The sequence below is a fragment of the Haliotis rubra genome, unplaced genomic scaffold, assembly GCF_003918875.1.
Source record: "Haliotis rubra isolate DU_JTF1 unplaced genomic scaffold, ASM391887v1 Scf631, whole genome shotgun sequence".
NCBI lineage: Eukaryota > Metazoa > Mollusca > Gastropoda > Lepetellida > Haliotidae > Haliotis > Haliotis rubra.
Window position 1 is genome coordinate 66,969 of NW_025767337.1, and position 25,215 is coordinate 92,183.

General features: G+C 39.6%; 1 protein-coding gene across 1 annotated transcript; it reads left to right on the forward strand.

The window, feature by feature from the left end:
- Positions 1 to 7,791: 7,791 nt before the first annotated feature.
- Positions 7,792 to 23,385, forward strand: LOC124256609 (sodium- and chloride-dependent glycine transporter 2-like). Its single transcript, XM_046690585.1, has 13 exons — positions 7,792 to 7,978; positions 15,572 to 15,703; positions 16,419 to 16,728; positions 16,837 to 16,969; positions 17,218 to 17,352; positions 17,657 to 17,760; positions 18,329 to 18,453; positions 19,088 to 19,200; positions 19,815 to 19,952; positions 20,842 to 20,941; positions 21,713 to 21,813; positions 22,182 to 22,349; positions 22,936 to 23,385. The coding sequence occupies exons 1-13, from the start codon at positions 7,792 to 7,794 to the stop codon at positions 23,053 to 23,055; spliced, it is 1,866 nt and encodes a 621-aa protein (XP_046546541.1). The 3' UTR covers positions 23,056 to 23,385.
- Positions 23,386 to 25,215: the final 1,830 nt, after the last annotated feature.

Consider the following 25,215-nt stretch of genomic DNA (forward strand, 5'->3'; position numbering starts at 1 on the left):
TATCAAGCCTGGGCTGGTGTACGGTTGTTGATACAGTATAATGAAGCAATGATTGCAATTGGACGTTCATATTATAATAGAAACATAGTTACTGTTGATATTGTTGTTTACTAGGGAAGACACAACAAGTCAACAGCATCTGGATTTCTTGGTTGATGAGAATATAACAGTTTGTTGATATGTAAATCAATTGACAAGTCATTAAATATTCTTCAATTAGGGTAGCATCCTTGATGAATATTATTTCGTCAAGACATCAAAGCCAGGGCTGGTATACAGTTGTTGTTGACACAGCACAATAAGGCAATGATTGCAATTGATCGTTGATATTACAATAGAAACATAGTTAATGTTGATATTGCTGTTGAGTAAGAAAACTACAATTGGTATACAGCATCTGAAATATCGTGCTTGATGAGAATAGAACCGTTCTGTTGTTGATATGTAAATCAACTGGCAAGTTATTAGATATTGTTCAGTGATCAATTAGTGAATCTTTCACATAATAAGGAAATATAACTTACATGATTTATAATTAAGTCACTCCAAGCACTTGAGTATTAAGTTTGCTCTGGTGTCTGGTCACCCAGACTTAGGTTGATCCCCATCCTCAGACGAGGTTTCTCGACCACTTGCTGGAAATGAGTAGGGTTTGGTACTTTCGTGACCGATCCACCCTTCAACTTGATGAGGATAACACCTTGGGTGACCCAGGCATATTCCACCTTTTTCTCGGATACGAGGGCTCGGGCTTTGCTAGCGAGTACTGCTCGTGTTCTGGTCAGGTCCTCGTTCACGTAAATCCTAGGTTGGTTAGGTCGAGTAAGTAGTTTCAGTTTAGATCTCGACTTCAAGAGTTGACGTTTCGTGGCGTTGCTGACGAAGCGGACGATGATAGTGCGAGGAGGCTTTTGAGGTGTCGTCGGACGCCTCGGCATCCTGTGGCTGATATCAATATCAGCTGTAGTGATGTTAATACCGATGGATTTTGCTAGTTCTACCACAACATCATCAGTGTTCTCGTCGTCTTTTTCCAGAATGCCGGAGATTCGGACGTTGTTACGTCGCGAGTATTGCTCGCTCCTGTCGAGACGGTCAGTAAGATCATTATTACCTGATCCTTTTCCTCGATTTTCTCTGTGAGGATGGACACTGATTTTTCCAGCTGCTTATTTTGTTCGAAAATTTTCCCCATTTCTTCTTTGAACATGGGTCTAATTAGATCCGTTATGGTTGAACAGAGCACTGTAAGAGACTGTTTGTTTTGAAAAGTTAAAAAGAGCTTCTCAAGGTAAAACATCAGATCCAGGAATAACATCAGTATCGCTACTTGTATCAACTGGTTCAATCATGCTCGCAGTTAATACACTTTCCGAGTCCGTACAGATGTTACAGAGTCTCTTTGAATTCATCTCAATGTCCGATTCAGGGGAAGAGATTACTTGACGGTTACGTTTTACTGTCGGAATATTTTCCATGTGAAAAGCACTATTATGATAACCAAGAGTCAGATTCGACTTGTCAGAGTCACAAAACAAGATAGAGCACTGAACGCTGGGAAGAGAAGTTGGGATCCAGACAACGTGAGTCATCGATGAGTGTGACAGAATTTTTATATCGCCATTTATCGTAAGAAGTTATCACCATCGGTTCATGAATGACTTTCATTAGCACATAAATACAATAATGCTTACATTCGTAGCGTTATTTGCTGTACAAATGCGGTCGTGTCCATCATAGCTTGTGAAATTTCACTCGGTCTCAGCAGAGCTGAAGGGACCACGTCTTGTCATGGTGACGTCACATGTAAGTTATCTCTTACTTCACATGAAACGCGTCCGTCAGTTGACAGTTCACAGCTTGATACAATTTTCATTCATACTAAATTTAGGAATATGCCGATTTACCATACTGTATACTATACTGTCAAGAAGACACTAGGAAAAATCGCAATCACTTTATGACATTAAAAACTTCCACATTATTCATCATATATGTGTTCAGCCTACTTTTCTTCACCCTCTGTTATTTCGAACTTGCAGGAACGCCAAAACGTTCCTGACTGTGAATTCGTACTTTTTCACATTAAGTAATTATAATGCGGGCAGGCACATGCAACGATAATTTACATGAAGATATCTATACGCATAAATATACGTAGAACATATGGTTGTTGTCTTTTGACGAAATGGATTGTGAATAAGCATCACGCTGAGAGGAGGCCGGGCGCTGATGAATAAACTGATGAAATTACTATATTTTCATACTTCGTGCAGCTGAAACACTGCTGATTGCAGCGTCAAACACATACTCTGGAAAGGATTGTTTGTTTCTCATTAAATTGTGATAGTATATATATTGACTTAACAAGCAAGAAGCTAGATTACCATGTATAAGCTTTTTCATTATTGCTGATAACTGATTACAAAATAACATGTGCAATCATTATTTTGTGAAGAAATTGGGTTTTTTTAATATCCAACATGTCTGTTGTGGTGATTGCTCATATGTTCTAAGGCAAATGTGAGAGTGTGAGTTAACATTTTACGTCACATCGGTAATATTTCAGCCATATCGTGACGACAGAAATTCATAAATTAAAAATATATCAAAGAATACTTTATAAAACTCTGTCCTTAAAGGACAGCATAACATCTAGATTATCACATATTTTTCAAACTAGTTTCTTTACATGTAAGAAATTTAAACTATCAATTGACAAACGCTGAATAAACAGGGGCTAGAGATCGCTACCAACCAAAGTTAGGCCACCATACTATGCACCGTGGAGACTTACAATACTTCTGCTTCCTGCAGGGCTCCCAAACAGGATTTATACCATCCCTTTAGCTGCTAGCTATTATACCCAGATATTTAGTTATATAAAAAATTATATACAAATATACTACGCTGACAGAATAGAGCATTCTTTGAATGATATGGGCTTATGTACCCCCTCAGGGGGCACAATAGTTTTGAAGTACTTCACCCCCCTTCAACGGTATAGCCACAAACAATCTAAGGTCATAATCATATTCTAACTATACTAGCCACATAAAGAAACTGTGCATTGTCAAAATATTATCCCAGTTGATAATTACTTTAACAATGTCAAAGGTACATATAAACTTTAATGGAGGGATCATGAGACCATAACAAGTCGGGAGAATTTCAATTGAAAAGTCAATCACAATGACGTCACGAATCCACAAGCGGGACAGGGGCCAAACGACCATGTCACAAGCTCAATAACGGGTATGTCCACCATCGGCATTGAGAACAGCAGTGCATCGACGACGCATAGAGCCTATCAAACGTGCAAGGAAGGCTTGTGGGATGTCACGCCAGATTCTCTCAAGTTCTGTTGCAAGGTCAAGGACGTTATCTGGCGGATGAGGAAGACGGCATAGACGTCGATCCATCTCGTCCCAAACATGCTCTATCGGGAAGAGATCCGGTGAATTTGCAGGGCGGGCATTGTCCTGTTGGAATGTTAACCCGGGGCCATGACGTTGCAGAAAAGGAATTGCCACAGGTCGAAGAATCTGATCCCTGTAGCCCACACCAGTTAAGTTGCCCTGAACAATCACCAAAGGAGTTCTTTTGCGTGCTGTTATTACACCCCAAATCATCACGGAACCACCACCAAAGCGATTCCTTTCCAAGACCCAGGCCTGTGCATAACGTTCTCCCACGCGTCTATAGGCACGTTGACGTCCATCACTATGGGAAATGTTAAACCTGGACTCAAAAAACAATATTTCTCCACCAAAACAAGGGTCTGCGGACATGATTTCGGCACCATATTCTGCGAGCTTGTCGGTGACGTTGTGCCAGGATAAGCCGTATGGCGGACTTCGTGGTCTGATCCCGTGATGACGTTGTCGAACTGTGTTGGGGTGGATACGGCGAAGTCCTGGGATGGTTCGGGCAGTCATCACTGCAGTCTGAAACCTGTGGCGAAGGTGGGTCACCCTTATCCACCTGTCCTGCCTTGGCGTTGTTACACGTGGACGTCCAGAACATGGCCGATCGATGACGTCATTTGTGTTCTGGTAGCGTCTCACCAGTGCAGAAATGGTGTTCCGGTGGCAGTGGAAATGTGCAGCCACTTGTCGTTGAGACATTCCCCCACGGACCATCCAAATGGCCTCATGACGTTGTGCAGACGTCAGCCTTGGCATGCTATGCGTTTCAATAGCCGTTTAATTTTTTGAACGATCGCAAGGGCAGGGGTTGAGCTTTCCAAAGTGACAGTATTGTGTGGCATTCATTTGCTCTGTTTCTCTTTCCCCGAATGCACGTGCAACAACGTATTGCACGTCTCAAGGACGAACCCACTGACGTCACGGAACGTGGCACGTGGCACGTGCATGCATGTTGGATACATGTCACTAATCTCTGAGTTTAAATCCTTATGTGTCTACACAGGTTTGATAAATTTAGATTTAAATTTTTTGTATGCACAGTTTCTTTATGTGCCTAGTATATTATACCATACCGTCTGTATTATACCATTCCCTGTATTTCCGACAACGGTTCAGACAGTGGTATGAGTTTAAAACATCAGAATTAGATTTATAACTGTGTAATGTATTACATGCAAATGTCCAAAGGTGTGAGTGAGTGTGTTAGTATAGTTTTATGCCGCCTTTAGCAATATTTCTGCAATATCCCAACGGGGGACACCAGAAATGGGCTTCACACATTTTAGCCATGTGGGGAATCGAACCCAGATCTTCGACGTGACGAGCACTAGGCCACCCCACTGCTCCTCCAGAGAAGTCCCAAGGCTTTCAACGAAAAGACTATTTCGTCTACAGTGAGTCCGATATGATCATGGTTCGCTCGAAAGCCTGACAGATGTGTTGATGTCCACTATTGCCCACAAAACCATTTTGTAGGACGCAAACATTTAAAATGTAGCATGCTGTTAGGACTTCTGTGAATGATATACTAGTAATTCCCATACATATATTTTTTTAAAAGTCAACTTCACGTTATATGGGTGTTATATACTCCAGGCCGGTTGAAGTAACGTAAAATATAAGTGTTCCCCCATTTGAAGTATTTGTATGATTGCCAGACTTTGAAACGCAGCATATTTGTTATTTTGAATGTAGGCAAGACTCGTGAAATGTCACCAGTGACTGAGGGGATGGTGTAAACATAGCTAGGGTCCACACAGGTAGTAAAGTTCTGTTAGTCCCCGTGGTCTATAGTATGGTCATGTACCTTCAGTTAATTGCGTTCTATAGCCGATTTTTCTGTTGTGTTGTTGATTCATAACCTATTCTTTTAACTGATTGCAACTTATATTGTACCTGTGCTATTTTGTTATTATACTGTCCATCGATGACAAGCGTTTTAGTCAAACTATATTTTACATTTATATTTAAATTCTCGTCACGATATTACCGATGTGATGTGAGTTTAACTCCCTTACGATTTTTCTGCCGGTCCCCATCGTCCATCGTGGGCTCGGCGCCATTTGACATTTATGGCCTATAGGTAGGCAGTTGAGGAGATATTTGGGCATTGACATTAATTCTGCCCACGTACTGTCTTGCCGTCTGGTCTAGAAGATTTTAGAGCAACCTGACCATAAAAACATACGGCTGTACTAACATGCCGACTGATGCTCTCTCTGGAATAGTTCCACAGCGCCCCCTCACCCCTGCTTGTTGAAAAATGTATCTTTATGTTTTTGCTGTGAGTTGTGCCGGTGGTGGGAGGGATTCTTGTAGCTGAGGGCACAGGAGCAAGGAACCGTGTATATTATAAGTTGTTCACTGGTCACGAGGGGGACATGGGTTGATGTACCCTCGATGTTTGTTTGTTTATGAAAGGCCCAGGGAACATAAACAAACATCGAGGGTACATCGACCCATGGGCCCCAAGGGATCAGTGAACAACGTATTTATCTTACCGAACACCCTAATGTTAATTTTGAATTGTTTGAAGCACGGGTACAAATCTTTTTGTAGCCATGCTAAATTTTGCTGACAATAAAAACAAATTTAGAGTTATCTCCCCTTCCATCGATTTGCATTCGCAAAACATCGGTAATTTCCGTACATCAAGCGTGATTCAATGTAATTCGAGATAAAGAATTACTACCACGAAGTACCAAATCAGTTGCCATTGACAGCGGGGTACATTGAAATGTTACTCACTTGTAAGCGGGGTACATTGAACATAATAGACGAGCGCTCAGCCAATCAGAACGCGACATTTATGTGTCGGGTAAGATAAATTATATAATATATCAGTCTCATTGTAGTGGATGAATAGTTTTAAAATATTGGAATTGCTTTTTGCATCTACCGACAAATATTTTTCATACTTATTTTCATACTGAACGTCAGTTAACAGGAACGTAAACATGTGGCACACTGTCATGCAGCTAGAATTGCTCAGCAGGAACTGCATTTGCAATGCTGTGTTTCTTTCTTATCATCATAAATATGTTCATAGAACAAAGGAGACCAGTGAGTAGTGACAGAACATGCACGTTTGAAGTGTGATTGGATTGCACATACGTACATATATAATGAATAAAAATCCTGCTGCCATTTATACATGATGATCTAATTGCGATATTGTGTTTTATCTGAACATTAACGACAACGGATATTCAATAACCGTTTTTATTGTATATTAATATTTTGCTCAAGGTGAAAGGGTGATATCGGGTTCAGTCTGTTCAACAACGTTCTTATGAAATCTTGTTTAATAGATCATCTTGTACATTTCAGGTCATAGTAAGATATTGCATACGATAATAAGAACGACAACTATGTCTAAAAGAAAATCGGAAATGGGTCAAATTCCTGTCTTCAGTTACCAATAATTGTCGTGACCAATAAACCAATAATTGCCGGGTGGTCAGTCTCCCCTGACTCGGTTGACACATGTCATCGTATCCCAGATTGATGCTCATGCTGTGGATCAGACAATCATTGTCTGGTACAGACTCGATTCTTTACAGACAGCCGCCATAGAGCTGGAATATTGCTGAATGCGACGTAATATAACAAACCAAACCGAATATGCCACTTGAAGACGTTCTGATATGTCTTTGGGACGTTGGTGATGTCACGTGCTTCAACTGCATACTTTGACGTTTTGTTTCTGTGACTTTAATTCACTCTCACTATTTACATTTGTTCTTCGTTATAATTGTAAATAATGTCGTGATGTTTAAATGTGCAGATCATCTTCTAGTTCATCTTAAACAATGTTCTGTGTATACAAGTACTATTTACGGCAAAGATATTATTCATTATTGTTGAAATCCGTCCTAGTAGTTTTGTGGCATTGTATTTATAATGGACTTGCTTTTGAGTGTGAACTTAGTCTCGTCGTTGTTTGGCAGACGTTATATCATAATTTAATCACTCACCGAAGCAGCTAGCTGTGGGAAAGATAGCAATACGACAGTCACTGCTATCGAATGTATTTATTGGTTGAATAAAATCAACAGGAACTATTGCCAATACATCAGCAATCTACCGAATCTAGCCAACTCACAAAAACATAGAAGGCTGACAATTGGTAGTTTTGTGTACCCGCCCGTTAAGCCTAAACAGCTTCCATCGCCGAAAGCTATTAATACCCAATGCATGTGAAAATGAGCTCAATGTAACATATGCTATTTGGATTACACTTTATCGGTATCTGACATGAAATATACAAAGGCCTGGCGATGCTGTACAGAAATACATAACACGACAGCTGTTGGTGAATCGGATCAGTGCATATAGCTGAATGTTAGTAATTCCCAGAAAGATGGATATCACGCAGGGGGCAGAAACTGTTTCTCGTCGAGAGGAAATTGATGTGGATTTTGAGGGAAATGTTGTCGAGAAGGCCCAATGGTCTAACAAGTTCCAGAGTGTCATTGCCCTGCTCGGATTTTCTGTAGGACTTGGCAACTTATGGCGATTCCCCTACATGTGTCAGCGGAATGGAGGAGGTACGTAGTTACATGATGCTTAAGTAACAGATGTCATCAGCCTCGGCCATAATTTAGTCAGAAATATAGCTGTTTTGACAGACACGAGGTACATTTCTTGCTTTTTTGTCTCTGCTGTACTTCCGAGAAAAAAAGCTCTAAATTACATACCATTTAGAATACATTGTTGTATATGTAGATTCTTAACAGAAAGTAAGAAGGAACCAGTTGACAAATACATTCATTTGACAGTGTCACAATATCTAATAAATTCTCGCTACAGCAATTCTATGCTTTTAATGAGTTATTTATTTCTTAAATAGTTCACAAAATTAAACACAACCTAATAGTAATGAGAGGTGACTTACGGGATCTGGTGGTCAGGCATCCCTTTTGATATAAATAAATTCATTGGCTTTATCAAAAAGGACAAGATCAGGTTTTTTGGCTGGAATTCTTCTGAGGCTGTATATGGGCCTATTCCATATAAGCTGGAAAGCATCATTTTCCATGACGCCCTGGACATGTTCAGGGTCGTACCATGGATGGGCCTCAGAGTCAAAGCCACAGACATGGCGGAGACGGTAGTAAAAGCAACGAGCCATGCCATCATGTCGTTTTAGATATGATGTTTGTGCCAAAAAAGGGCATCCACTGACAAGGTGTTGGACAGTCTCTGTAAATTCATTACATAGTCGACATATCTTATTAATGTTTTCTTTGAGAATCACATTTTGGCGATTACGAGTGGGAAGTGACTGGTCCTGAGCAGCAAAAAGGAAGCCCTCAGTTCCACATTTAAGACCAGCCGACTTCATCGAGGCGAAGGAGTCGGTTGGATTGCAATTCTGTTCTACACACTGTATGTACACACGATGCAATGGCTTCTCAGAAAGCTTCTCCACAAATGACCGACTCTGGGCAGACTTGGTGAAGGACTTCACCTGGTTTACACCCATCGCTGTACCGTCCAGCAGTACAACGCCATCAACAAAATCAACCTCAAATTTCAGATTCTGTCCAACAACCTTGGCACGCTTAAAATAGCTGTGGAATTCCTTGCTTTCATCATGAGTCTTCACATGCATCACCAGAGGATCATCCGACAAATAAATATGTGCAAAAGTACACAATACAATTTTATCATGAAGAGCCTCCACATTAATCAAACTCCAACCTCCAGATTTGATTGGCATATATAAACGGTTAAGAGAGGAACGAGGGTGGTGGGCTCTGTTATCAGACATGATCCTTCTGGTCAGGCGGTCAAGACTCTGGATGTCTTGTTTTGTCCAATCAACTACTCCAAAGGAATAGGAAAGGACTGGCACAGCAAAAGTATTGGTGGCTTTGACCTTGTTTGGAGCATTTATCCCTGAGCTCCAGATTTTCTTTAAGCGAGATGTGTACAAGTTTTTCTTGCATTCCAAGATAGGTGTAGGCCTGATCTTCACAAGATGCTCAATAACTCATCCCCCCCCTGTAACTTGACCGATCCACCATTAACTGCCTTGCCACCTTCAAATGAAGAGTACTACATTTGTCGAGTCCAAATGTCATGCCAATATCTTTAGAAAAGGATTCGACAATGAGAACCTGCTCTTTTAAACTGGCATCTCCTTTGGCAAGGAGCTGAATGTCATCCATGTAAAGGAGATGAGTAAGCGGTATTGGGGATCTGCGCTGAGGAGGTCCGGGATGGTAACCCTCCTCTTTATTGAGCAGAAAGCTCAAAGGATTTAGAGACAAACAAAAAAGCAAAGGACTGAAGGAGTCCCCCTGGAAAATTCCCCTTCTGATTGGAATAGATTCCTAAGTCTGCACCTGCGATTACATCTCAAGTTGAGTCGACCAGCAACTCATTAAAGACTTGAGTTAATCAAGTAGTCGCTCAGGGAGGTCAATACAACGGAGAGACTTCAGAATCCATTCATGAGGGACAGTGTCGTATGCTTTATTGTAGTCAATCCAGCACATTTTGGGGTTGCGGTGATGTTTTAGCCTCTTCCAAAATCATTTTCTGTACAAGAAGTTGACCCTTGCACCCCCAACATCCCTGTCTCGCCCCCCTGTGCTCTCTGTAAATTATATCATTGGAAGAGCAGTAAGATGACACGAGACTTGTTAAACATCCTGTGAAAATTTTATACTGAAATTCAAACATGTGATAGGGATGAAGTTTTTGGGATCAGTCAAGTCTCCTTTTTGGGGAAAGAGTATTGTGCGACCTTTGCAGAACCATGGAGGAACATCACCTGTGTCCACAAGAGAATTGAAACAGTGAAGTAATGGTGGAACAGTTTCCAATACCGGTTTCGAATGCCATCAGGCCCTGGACTTTTTTTTATGACACTTTTCAGTCAATCTGGTGAGATGTAACAGGCAAACGACCTAGTTACTTTCTCATGCATTGCATGGTCATAATCACTGACCCATGTTGTCGCCGGGTACAGACCACAACTGTTTCCAGAACCTTTCATTGGCATCCATGGGATGCCGTATCTCATGCTCGCCATCACCGTTTGTTTTAAGTTGCATTTAGAAGTGTTTTTCATTTTTTCTAAAAAGTTTAATTTGTTGGATGAATATATTTTTATTTTCCCATGTTTTCTTTCTTTCAGTCCAAACCTTCATTTTTGCCTTAAGGGAATGGGTAACTTGGAGAAATATCTTTTCTTTCGTCGTTTTGTATTTCAGTTTTAATTTTCTCCAAACTGCCTTTTGTCGTTTTGACATTGGACTCCCTGATGATCTTAACTTCAGGCAAAGCTCTATTGGTCTTCAATAACCTATATTTCTCGTAAGAGGCGACTGATGGGACCGGGTGGTCAGGCTCCCTGATTCGGTTGACACATGTCATCGCATCCCAGATTGATCTCATGATGTTGATCACTTGATTGTCTGGTACAGACTCGATTATTTACAGACAGCCGCCATAGAGCTGGAATATTGCTGAATGCGGCGTTATACAACAAACCAACCAGTCAGCCACCTCCCATTCTTACCTCACATAAAATATCTGAAGGCAAAGTGTATCAGTGCTATTTCAAATTCCCAGTGTGGAATAGGCCAAACAACTCACCTTCACGTTTACAGATCATTACTCTGTGACTCTATTGTCTGTGGTGTAACCTGCACAAGCAACCGAGAAAATGTAGATCCTATACACTATGAGATGCACAAGCAGTAAATCTGAAAGAAATACTTTCCAGGCATCTCATCACAAACTACCTGAAAAGATATTGCAAATATGTACGAGCGATGTCCCAAACGTTTCCGGCCTCCCTAACTAATATGCAATCTAAATGAAAATTATTGTACTTATTTTTCAACATAATCTCTCTTCACTTCAATGCACTAGTCCACTGTTTCTCCAATTTATTTAACCAGTGTGAAAACCATTGTTTGTCACGTGACCCCCAAATTCCTCCGTCTATGATTTGTGGTACCTGAGGTACATTTGAGTTGAGGGAAAAGAAAGAAGTCAGAAGGGGCAAGATCTGGAGAATAGGCAAGGTGAGGGAGGATCTTGAAGCCACGGTCCCGTGCAGCACATGCCACTTGGGGCGTGTGAACGGGAGCATTTTCCTGCAGGAGACAGGCACCTTGGCGAAATTTACATCGGCGTAAATCTACGCAATGCATCGGTGTAATATTATAATATATTGTGGAACCATTCCTTAAATAGTCTGTCATGATTACGCCTGCAGAGTACCAGAAAACGGAGACCATGATTTTTCCACTGGAAGATGTTCTTTTAATTGTTGGGGGCGTTGGTGACGTCACGTGCTTCCACTACATACTTTGTTTTTGTCTCTTGGTCAAAATGATGAACCCAGGTTTCACCCTGCGTAACAATATGACACATGAAAGCACATGGATGTCTCGAGAAACTGACGACAAACCCCGACTCTCTGACGTTTGTTTTCTTCAGATAACAGTCGGGGCATCCAACGGGTAATAAGTCTATCCTGTAGAAGTTTGCGGATGCTGCCGATGTTTCTCATGAAGACGTAACAATATGACTCATGATTATGGCTGTCACTTGTTCCATGGAGAGTGAGGTGTCGAGATAACCTCTTAGATTTTTCAGACAGGATGAGAAGGGAATATTCGATTCATCAACTGTTGTACGTGTGGTTATGTTCAAACTTTCTGAGGCCAACTGGAGGACCGATCATCATAGTCTATATTGTCCGCGTTCAACATAAGGATTACACGTTGTGTATGCAGGTTTCCATGTTTCTGATGCAATGTCATTGAGATGCAGCATCAACACCACACTTGTCAGGCAACAAGGTAGACATCTTGTACATATGCACATTTTCATGGATTATTCGTTCCACTGATGTTTTGATAATGCCATGTGCAGTAGCTAATAGGTACCCTGTCCTGCATCATTGTGTCGAGAACAGCAACAGTTTTATGTTTGGTAGTCACTTAATGAGGGCGACCAGACCGTGCCTTCTCGTCGGTGCTGCGCCTGCCCCCTTGTACATTCAGCACACCGCTGTTTGACCGCACCATACGAAAAGAGCATTGTCACCTGTGTCATGTCATCATGAATTTGCCTTGGTGTAAACTTTCTTAAATGAAGATACTTCATAACAGCCTTACATTTGGTTCTCTCCATTTTGAAAGCAAACAATAGGGTCGTGTTATTAGACAGCTATATATAGGAATGGTGTAGATCCAGCTTGGGTCCATGCAGGTAGCAAAAACACTGTGAGTCCCCATGGTTGATCTTAGGTTGTTTGGCGACCTATAGTCCATTTTTATATTGTACTGTTAAAGATAGAAAAAGTGTTTTATGGTTACATGCTGGTTTTATGTATAAATCTGTGATAGACAAGTTATTTTACTGTCCTTTGCAGACAGGTAAGTATATAAATTTGTTTTTATCACATTCACGATATGGCTGAAATACTGCTGATGTTACTTTAAACTTTAACTCTCAATTTACATTTGTCCTTTATTAAACTTGTAAATAATATTTTAATGTTAAAATGTGCAGATAAAAGTATCACCTCGTGGTTCATCATAAACAATGTTCTCTTTATACAAGTACTACGTATACATACGGCAATAAATAATATTCATTATTCTTCAAATCCGTCCTAGAAGTTGTGTGGCTTTGCATTTATAATGAACTTGCTTATATGTGTGAACTTAGTCTCGTCGCTATTTGGCTCATTGAAGTAACTAGTTGTGGGAAACATAGCAATACGACAGTCAATACTGTTTTCGAATTCATATCTTGGTTGATTTAAATGACCAAAAACTGCCAATACATCAGCAATCAACCCATCCCAGCCAACTCTGTTTCAAGAAAACATAGAAGTCTGACAACTGGTAGTCTGGAACATGTACTGTGTGTACCTGCCTGTCAAGTGTAAACAGCTTCCATCGCCGAAAGCTATTAATACCCAGTGCATATGCTCATCCGTGTGTAGAATTTCCTTCTTCTGTTGTCAAACTTAATAGACTTATATACACTAGTCTTAAATATTTTGAATACATTTCCTTCATTTTTGTTAAAGAGTTTAATTTCATTTGTTAGATTAGACAATGCAGTGGTATGAGTGTTTTTCGCTGATAGTATAATGAACACCCTGAAAAGTATTGACTTTGTGCATGGTTACCCCATGCACAGGCTGGAACTTAATGTACTAACGTATACCGTAATTGCGCATGCAGTATACAAGGTTTTCTTATTCTGTTGGAAATGTACATTGAAGGTTAGGTAGAGGATCTATAAATGCTAGATTTGAATTTTGATAATGACTTAAATTTGCTTACTTCTGAAGATAAATTTGTTTCACAATCGGATCGTAGATGTGAAATTCTTATTCTTGGTATTGACAATAAACAATTCCCGAATAACCTTTTAGAGACCACCTGATATCATCGCTATTCGATAGTGATTCATAAACACATGCTTCGTCATCATATCTCATTATGTCATTCTCTAGATAGTCTAGTGGGGGCTCTATAATTCACACCGCCATCCTGAACAAGTATTATTGCTGACTCTTTCCTTTAGCAAACAAATAGAACAGTGAGTGGTGAGTTAAGATTTGCAGTCACACCGGCAATATTTCAGCCATATCGTGACTAAAACAAGATTAGAATTCGCCATAAATACATGTCAATTATAAAAACCTGTCATCGAAGGACAGTAAAACCAATAAAATATCACAATATCAAGAAATAAAACTAGCATCTCTCTAAAATTGGATTTCAATTAAGGACAATACAATACAAAAATTGCCTATAGGTCGCCAACAACTGAAGGTAGATCACCATACTTGGGACCATGGGGACTTATAGTGCATTTTCTACCTGCATGGACCCTAGTTAGATTTACACCATCCCTTTAGTCGTCGGCGACCTTGGAACTCTGTCTTTTAGTTAAACTAGACATTTGTTGTTCAGAAGTTTTCTTATTCATCTACGTCCTGGGCCCCTATTCTCGAAAGGATCCTAGCCCAAGGATGTCCTAACTTTGATCCTAGGGTCTAGGATAGGTGTCCTACCTTATTCTCGAAAAGTATCCTAGCGCTAGGATGTCCTAACTTAGGACAAATACTAGGATAGGTTCTGACGTGTCCTAAGTCTATCTTAGTGGAAGTCAACATAGAGTGGTACTTGTTTGTTCACCAATTTTGACGTCAAACAAAATAACTCGTCAAACTTACATTTGAATTTACAACAGCACACAGTTTTGACGAGTTATGAAGAGTTTATTCAGTTCATATTATCAATTAATCGGTAATGAATAGACACACTTGTTGCAATGCACGCATTCTTTAGATCTACAAAAGAGATTTGTTCAATTCTTACCTATTCTCGGCCTTTTTTAATCACAACATTGCTCTTTTCAGTCACATTCACGTAAAATGTCAATGTCAAGGCCAACTTGATAGGGGAAGTAACTCCTGTTTATTTCCTAGGTGAATTTTTCAGTTTGTGAGATGACGCATAATGAGAGTTCAAGTCATGATTTTCATAAAAAAAACAAAAAAACAATGAAAATATGTTTTTACACATATCTTTAATATCCTTATTTCTTTTTGGCAGACTTTCAAATTCTGAAGTAAAATTGTTATCGCCTTGTCAAAAACATTTCCAATTACTATAATGTGATGAAAATATCGAATAATTTCTTCTAGATCTACTAAGTCCATCAAAAGCTGAATTTCCTTATATTATGTGTTTTTTTATGCCACGAATCATGGGTATTATTTAGGGGAATCCCCAACTAAATGAAGGTTTTTCTATCTCACCTCCTGAAGAGCTCGCTATCCTAGCTAGGATAGGCAGCACAAGTTAGGACAGGGATAGGATTGTTTCGAGAATGGGTCTTATCCTTACGGTAGGATGTCTTAACTTCTGTCTTAAATACTTAGGATCTGTCTTAGCTGGGACACTTTCGAGAATAGGGGCCCTGATACTCTTCCCACAGCTGTCACATAAACTAGTGAATAAAAAAAAGAATACTTGGGAAACAGATGGGAAGGTTTCGCTTATCTTCTTTCTCAAGAAAAATATGGATCGCTGAAGACTAATTCTAACCCGGATCTTCACTAATATTTTCCCATTTGCGTATTGCAGGTGCGTTTTTGATCCCTCACATGATCTTCACGGTCATTGTTGCGATCCCACTCTTCTTCTTGGAGGCTGCCCTTGGTCAGTTCTCCCGTAAAGGTCCCATAGGAGTATGGGCGCTGTGTCCTTTGATGAAAGGTACGTCGGATAAATGAAATATTTGAAAGCACACAGTGTGAAATATTCATGAAAGTATTTAAGGCTACGTTGGCTTAAACCGATCCTGAAAGGTTAATTCACAACAAACAGTAGCAATGATATTATATCTATACAGCATTACCATGGACATGTAACCGCAAACTCAACTCCAGCAGAGTAGCAGGAGCGAGATTGAAGCAATCTGGGCACTGCGACTGTTATATGGTCTGGTCATCAACATGTTATTGTCAACAAGTTTACAAACAAAAATATTTCAAAGCGAAGAAAAATATGTAGATTTGACAGCATTAAAATAAATATTAGTTTTAAAATGTAAATTAATACTGTCAAACTGATCAAAAAGTGTATAGCGTGTTAATCTCCCAACAAAGTTGCATACGATAGGCTACACCTTTGAAAACAAGGTTTAACCAAAGTGAAACATTTGGTTGTTCAGACGCCATCTTCTTCATCATCGTGGATAGAGGCTCTGTCAAGAGACTAGACAGTTGGCGAAGCCAGCGCCATTCCAAAGATGGCGTTTGACAGTACACGTACAATGGACTTAAACTTATAAAGCACAAATTGATGTTATCTCAGCGAGCTGTGGAACCTGCACAGATACAGACTGGTATACTCAACCACACACACAAACTCACGCATGCACGTTGGTATAACAACAACATGCCTCATTTACCTCAACTCGTTTTTGCAGGTATTGGCTTTGGTATCCTGATTATCAGTATCATCATTGTGCCATACTACAGTGTAATGTTTGCCTGGGCCCTCTACTACATCTACAGCTCCTTCTCCACCGTCCTGCCCTGGACAACATGTGGCAACTCATGGAACACACCGCAATGCGTGGCTGTTGGTGATTCAACACGTATCCCCAATAACTCTACAGATGAATCAAGATTCAATATGACAACATATTCGTATCCAATGAACGCTTCTAGTGAGACCAGCATGGTCACAAAAGTATCAAACGTCTTTGGTCATACGGCAACAGAAGAATTCTGGCAGTAAGTACACACACACACACACACACACACACACACACTTCTTTATTCCTACTGATGCAACATTGAAATGACGTTTTATATCTGCACGTGTGTAATTATCTGTTTTAGGTACAATGTACTGGACATTTCATCAGGAATAGATGACCTTGGCACTGTCCAGCTCCACCTCTTCATTTGCTGGTTTCTTACATGCCTGCTCCTTTTTCTTGGTATCGCAAAGGGAATCAAATCTCTTGGCAAAGTAATTTTCCATATTAATTAGAATAGTGTTTAAGTACCTATTGATATAGTCGCGATCACTGACAACTCGTGAATTAATTGATTCAGAAAAATTAATTCAGTGTGGTGTTTAAGTAACATCAAGATGGTCTAAATTATATTTGCCGCTACATAAAAGCTATTTCTCAATTTCTCAAGATATATTTTATGACTACTTTTTCCTACCTGGATTACCATGATTGTAATTCCTTATAATTCGTGCGTCAACAGGTAGTGTATGTGACAGCGTTGATGCCATACATACTGCTAACGATACTGCTGGTCAGGGCGTGCATGATGCCAGGTTCTCTGGACGGGATTTTATATTATATGACTCCTGACTTTCGCCGTCTTCAACAAGCACAGGTCAACGACCATATTTCTTAATAAAACGTCATTTAAGGTTAAGTAAAGACCACAGTAACAACACGTTTACTTAACAGACCAGTAAGTATTTTCAGGAATCATGAAAAATTATTGTTAAAAGGATGAAAGTTCGCCTCTTGTTTTGCTCATTTGAGTTTAACCAAATGAAAAATTTACCGGGCTATTTAAAAAATACACAAGAGTTGATGACAATATGGTCATAAGGATGAAAATGGACGAAATATGGATTATATAATCAGAAACTCTCCATACTCCTAATATATATAATATACGATTGTTTCAGGTGTGGTTAGAAGCAATTATTCAGGTGTTTTTCTCAGTGGGACCTGCTTGTGGCACTATCATCATCATGTCCAGCCACAACTCTCCCCACAACAACGTTGCAAGGTAACACAATTATTTTTGGCAATTTTCTAAGCATTCCGTTTTTCTGACCAACTGGTGAATCGTTTGGTATGATTAACACACACACACGCCAATTCAGTATGTTCAGCTATAGTTACACTATTATTGAATAAGGTCAAATATTTCCAGCTTGACTTCGTACAAGATCGTTTCCATTGATCAGTTGTCAATATGGACAATTTTTCGATTTGTTGAAAACACCCAGACCCGTACATATACACAGAGAGAACTTAATTAAGCACCCCCCTGACATATCTCACGATTGAATGAGCCCCGATCTGAACCCTTTGGTGCATATCTGGGACATGATTGGTCGTAGTGTGCAACAGAAGGATCGTCCTTTACAGAACCTGGCCAATTAGAAGCTGCTTTACACGAGGAGTGGCGTAGACTGCCCCTTCAGAGGATCAGGAGGCCGGGAAGGGTTATGAAGAGGAGAGTACTGACTGGCATACATTATAGATGCACATTGTATCACATGGCACTGTAATAAACTAATAAACTAAACTGTTTGACAGTCGATAGTATAACTCTTGATTCTTCCTTACAGGGATGCAATCGTTGTCACTCTGATAGCAGAGATGACAAGTGTTTTTGTTGGGCTTGTTGTGTTTGCAACGGTAGGCTTCTTGGCTCATGATCTTGGACAACCTATAGCTAAGGTCATCACTTCAGGTAAGTTATCCGATTCAATACGAATTGTTACGGTTAAGAATTTGCCTTGGGGAGGTCTGAGAGTCCCCTTTGAACAAAGCAAATTGATCACAGACAATTCTAAAATATTCAAGAATATATTGAATAAAGAATGAGCAAGGTTACAATAAATGCCACTACAGATTTCTTAACTATTGAGTCACAAATCTGATATATATATATATATATATACTAAATGTTTATAATTACCGCAGACTTTTCTGTGGTACTGATTGAGGATTGAGTTGACGGAAACGAAACGAAGTGAGCTAAAGTTACCAGCAGACAAATCCAAAGCAGTCCTCAAATTTGTGTCTTAGTCTGCCCCGTACATCTCAGAAACCACTGCTTACATATCTTTCACTCAGTTCTGGAGAAAAATAGAATATGTCTATAAATAGTTACGTATAAAAATATATTCTAATCATCAGATGCTAGATGGGACAGTCAGTTCTCTTACTGATTTTTGTTGACATATTTTATAGTTGTAGAATGCATTGTTTTATATAGCTCGTATTAGTTCCGAAGGAATACTGCCGACTGCCGAAATACTGTGACTTGAATATTACCTCACTCACTCATTCTTTCAAAATGATTCCCTGCTTGTTGATTGTAGGTCCTGGCATTGGGTTTATTGTGTATCCAGAGGCAGTTGCCCTACTACCGGTCTCGCAGCTGTGGTCAGTGCTGTTCTTCTTGGTAGTCCTGATGATGGGTATCGATTCGATGGTGATTTCAATTCCATATGCATCATATAAATGCCTTTGTGTTAACAATATCCTATCAATTCACAGAATATGAAAACAAAATCATTGCATGACCTCAAAGCATCCAGATAAGAATAAACACGCGTTGATACTATCCATCCATAATGAATTTGCGAATATAATGTCAGTTTCATCACGGCCATTGGAAGTAAAACCTATAAACCGTTTTTCCACATCAAAAAAGAAATCGATTGCACAATTCCAACTATTTCAAGAGCATGTGTTTATGAATAACTATCAATTAGTGATGATACCAGGTGTTCGCGAAAGATGAGCGTATCTTTCCTTAAAGGCTCCATCTGTCATAAAGATAGGCAAAGCCTAGTTAATTCCTCAAACAAATCATGAAAGTATGGTACAAAGCAAAACATCTGATATAATTTTCTGTCACTGATGCGTCAAAATTTGAAATTCCTACACATTGATATTGTGATACATTTTGAAGGCTTCACTGAGTCTTTGAAGGGTATTACAAAGTAACACAATCCGTTGACGTTTAGTAATAAATATAATGGTGGGTATGGTGATGACATCATGAAATTATCATAAACAACTCCGTTAGTCTTTGTTGAGCAGTTCGGCAATATAGAAGCAGCTCTTGGGTGTATAGAAGATATCCTACCATCGCGTTTCCATACCAAACACCTCCAGACCATACTGGCTGCTCTGTGGATGAGCGTTGTCTTCCTGTTTGGTCTCCCTTACACAACTAATGTGAGTATTCTTTTGTTTTGTGTGTTGTCTTACACGAAACTCACCAATATTTCATATACATCCAGGCGGGATCGTTAAGACATACACGAAGTTGTCTGACAACGTCAGGATATGATGACACTTAATGAGTCGTAACACACAGCTACCATACTACCATATGTATATAACAGCATCTAGATCAGACTGATCAAAGAAGACATGTCAACCCTCTTCGGTAGGTTGATGGATCAGAATATGGAACGTTTCTAACGCAGATGGTCATAAAATACAACTCGATGATAAGAACTGGGATTTTGTACCTGCAGTAGACGAATAGATCAGGAGTCATGTTTTTAATCATTGGCATAAACTACCCCAAAAAATACCATTGTTTGCTTCTGAATTAAGAATAGATGAAAGTTCAAAGTTGTTTAGTGGCAGGAAATATGTATTTTCAATTAATTATTACGTAATTTACATTTGCCCTCGGCGCCGTACGATAATTTGTCCACGATTTTGGGCATCTCAGATGGCTACAGCCTGCGGGGTTTGTGTTCACATTGTCTACGAGCATCGTGTCATTTCTTGTATTGGCTCTCAAGAGCTGGCCGGGGCAAATCTGTACAAAGGCTGTTCGGAGATTGTGCGGAAATTATGCAATTTCAGTGCAGTTGCAAATCCGCCTACATGATGCCTATGCTATTGACCAATCATAATTCGACAAACTGATCTTAAGGGTAATGACACGTTCTATGGACCCCAAAACCTGATGTTGACCTTGATAGCTGGCTGAACAGTTTTCTCGAGTGCTTACTGTCGACCTTCGATCGTGTTTTCATTCTTTTGACATGAATACCCTGGAGTCAAAAGGTTCCATCCGTTTTTGAATATGCATTCAATTGTATTTCAGGGTGGTGTGTACCTGTTCCAGTTAGTAGACTGGTATGTTGCAGCCATTACTTTGTTGGTAATCGGTGCTCTGGAATGCATTGTTGATGGTTGGTGCTACGGTAAGTTGGTATGCCAATGTGAAACATATCGATAAGTGTGCTACGTATCCGGTGCATTGCGGCCAGTTTTCGGTTTGTTACTTCACACGATTGAACAGTATTTTCCAAATGTGTGCATGCTAGGAAAGAACTTAGTAGTTCACATGACAAACGCAATCTGTGCATCATCTAGGACACCATATGTGACATACGACGCAGGTCTTGACACAATTGAGCATATATTAGAGGTGTGTGTATATGGTCGTCTACTTCATATATTTTAACGTGTTTAATAATCGTAAAGGCTGTGTAAAGATGACATAGATTTTAGTACTTCAGAACACGTGCATGAGGTGTAAATTAAGCCATATTTCAGACTAATTCGAAAAATAATTAACATATATTTCAATTTTTCAATGGTCAATATACAATTAAAAATTATCCGATTGTCGAGATTGAATGCATAGGAAATGATGCTTAAATACGGTCGGAAACAAAATATATAATGTATCCTCCTCAAGATGCCACTTGAGCGTTCTGCATCTTAGAAGCTGCTTTATCCGAGCGACTGCTTCTGCATTGACGTTCTGGATATGAGTTATATTCTCTAATGAGAAGTGGATGTGAACATTGAACTTTTAGGGGAAAAGGACATTTTGTTCCCTGGTTTGCTTTTAGAATCCCAACTAAATATTTGCTGATTTTAAATAGATGGATTCTCTAAACTCTAAACAAATAGATGTTTGTTGTATTAAAGAATAATCAGTTTCCTTCCTTGACTCTGTTTACAAGGTGCGAAACTTTTTGCTGCTGACGTTGAAGCTATGATTGGAAAACAGCTGCCAATTGTCTTCAAACTTCTGTGCTTCATCTTAATCCCTGTAATTCTAATAGTTGAGTATGGCTACAACACTAATCCCTATATATACGCAAATGGTTATAACGTTTGTTTCTTGAACATTTTACAGAACGTATTTAAAGACACTTGTTGATATATATTTTGTCGCTGTCACACTAATAACGTTAATTTAAATATAGGCTTACAGAGAAAAAGCTAAATATGTATTTACTAAGTATATATTCTACTTAAATAGCAAATTCGATTGCGTTCTTGAACATGTGTTGACGCAGATAGTGAACATTGAGATTGCCATGTGAAATTAGAATGCATACATATATAGTTCTGCAATCCTATGAATTACATGAGTGATGCTTCTGTGTCATATTTACGTTTATACAATAATATATTCTTGTTTTAAAGGTGGCCGTGTTTCTGAATTTCGCTTCTTACAAACCACCTTCTTACGGTAGTTACGAATATACACCCGTCGCTGTCTCTATTGGCTGGGGTATTGCTCTTGTATCGCTGGTACCTATTCCAGTATCCATGACGATAGATATCTGGAAGGAAAAGGGCACCTTAGCTCAGGTTTGTACTTTGCCTTTCGATGCTAAGTTGAACAGTTGAACTCACTTGAATCAATTGGTATATTTATTTTGTTTCACGGCAAAATGTCTTTTCGAAGATCATTGTTTCGGCTGTGCTTCAAATAGGCCACACGTTCGGTTAAACAAAAACAATGAGCTGTTTTGTTCACTGTTCATAGCTACACTAATTCCATGCAGTCGTTGTATGATGGCTTGACAAGTTACCGAGAATTAAAATACGAGCCAAAATATAGCCTCTTACAAAGGTTGTCCAGTACTTATTGTAACTAGAGAGTTAACCAAACTGATGGCAAATACATAACTTTAACTTCCTTTTGGCTAAATCAACAACTTGTACGGAATTTGAGTCAAATATGAAAGACGGTCATCTGTTTAATTACTGTTTTCCGGCTGTTACATGGCGACCCCTTGTTAATTGATGAGAGGTCTCTTCGGGTCAACGCCGTATAAATAGTATATGCACCCAGATGTGTAATAGTAATTGATCTTAAAATCTGATCGTATAATCTTATGGAAGGTACGACTCCTATGAGGTACAATTGTATTACAGTGTATTTGTATTTCAGCGTGTGAGAAAAGCCACAACTCCCAACCGCAAATGGGAAGAATTCAGACAACGCTATGGAGTGGAGAGAAAATCAAAATTAACTATGAAGGAGAACATTCTATTTCTTTTTAAGGGATGAAACTTACTGACCTACAGCTGATTGTCAGTATTTCCTCAAACCTATTTATGATGTTTCAGCACATGATCGTTATTCGTTAATGCTTGAGACGATCCAAATACTTTTCTTGAACGTTAGGTTTCCTGTGAAAAACAATATTGGCTCTCTGTAAAAGCTGCCAGAATTTGATTTGACTTTACTGTTCCATTGGTGAGGGAAATTAATTTGCTTAGACGTGTTTCTTTACATACAGTGGAATCTGGAACTGAATGTATTGCTGCATGCTTAAGTTGTATTTTTTTTTGCTGAGACTTTATTGCACATGTGGTTAAATACGCAATTCTTACCATTGGTTACTCTTACGTTTATGTTTGGTAAATATAGCCAACATTGAGATAGACTTTCTAAACTATGCTTATCGCTACTGTTTTGCAAATATGAGTGAGTGAATGAGTCTAGTTTTACGCGGCGGTCTGTAAATAATCGAGTCTGGACCAGAAAATCCAGTGATCAACAGCATCAGCATCGATCTGCGCAATTGGGAACCGATGACATGTGTCAACCAAGTCAGCGAGTTTGACCACCCGATCCCGTTAGTCGCCTCTTACGACAAGCATGGGTTACTGAAGATCAATATTCTAACCCGGACCTTCACGGGTATTTGCAAATATTAAGGTTCATGTCTTGGGCACATGTGTCAGAACGCCAACACAGGACAGAAGGATAAAGGTGATCCATCTCCGGCACAGGTTCCAAACAGCAGTGACCAGTGATCAGACCAGTCCAGTAAGTCGGCGTATCCATTCAGGGACAGTCAGGAACCCGTTACGTCATTACGGTATACGACCACATCGTATTGCCATATTGGTGCCATGGTCGTGGTTGAGGACTGTATATTTCAAACAGCTCACACTGAAAATGTGTCTACCGTCATGCTCAATTCGGTGTCATGTAGAAGAATCGGCTTAGTGGTCGTTCCGTGATAAGCTTGGTTTGGATAAGTGCACGTCAGAGAACCCCTTTAGTTGCTGTAAATTGGGCAGTTGGGCAGGTGTAGGCTACAGAGAAAGAACCAGTGATAATTTCGTTTCCCCATCGTCATGGCCCAGGATTGATAATGCCCGTGCTATTGCTTTTCTTCCACATCACAATATTTAAGTACTGCCCTGGACTGCACATCCACTGGATCTATCCCCTATATATCACGTGTCGGATGAAACAGAGCGACTTCTACAACGTATCCCAAATTCGTAAGACAACCTTTTAGATTTGGCAGCAGTTGTAGGGAGCAAGCCACTCTAGAAGCTATCATGTCCATTTGATGGGCTCTGTACGTCGGCAATAAACCGCTGTGTTATTGAGTTTGTGACACCTGCTCCGCCTCATGGACGTTTCACATGCATGTTCTGCAATCTTCATATGATCTTAATATCCCCTTGTTAAACCTTACATAGCAACTTTTCATCATTATTATATTTATAAATTTAGAAAAAAATTCTAACCAATGACAGTTTCTTGTTGTGCTTGGTCTATTTCCAATACACAAGCTCATTTTTCTCAGAAAAGTAATACCATAATATTAGTCTTTCAGATCTCCTGTATTTCCGACTGCGGTTCAAACAATGGTAGGAGTTTTAAACAGCATAATTTGATTTATAACTGTGTAACGTCTCACTTGAAAATGTCCAAATATTTCCCTAGGTTTTCAAAGAAGAATCCATTTTGTTTTCAGTGAGCCAAATGTGTTGATTTCCACGAAAGGTTTGAAAGTTACACCATATTGTAAGATGTGTAATTATAAAGATATATATAAGATGCTGCTGAAACTGTACAATTAGGACTTGTGTGAATGATACATGACTCCCATACATATATTTTCCCAAATGTCAACTTCACGTGTTTTATGGGTTCTCCATTGGATGAGAAGTCGATCACATGCGCTTGTTGCAGCAGAAAAGGGTGCTCAGTGAGAAAGGCTTTCAAAACCGACTTTCAAGAGGAGGCTCTTAACGGGTGATCATGAAGAGTTACTTAACGCAGGCGCAATACCCAAGAGAGGTAACTCCTGGGCATTACATAAACTACGTACCACTAATTACTGACGGTGACCGGACTCATTCTTGCCATCACACTTTTTTCAAAAGACGGTATTCTTGAAATGGCGTAAATATTGACGGACTA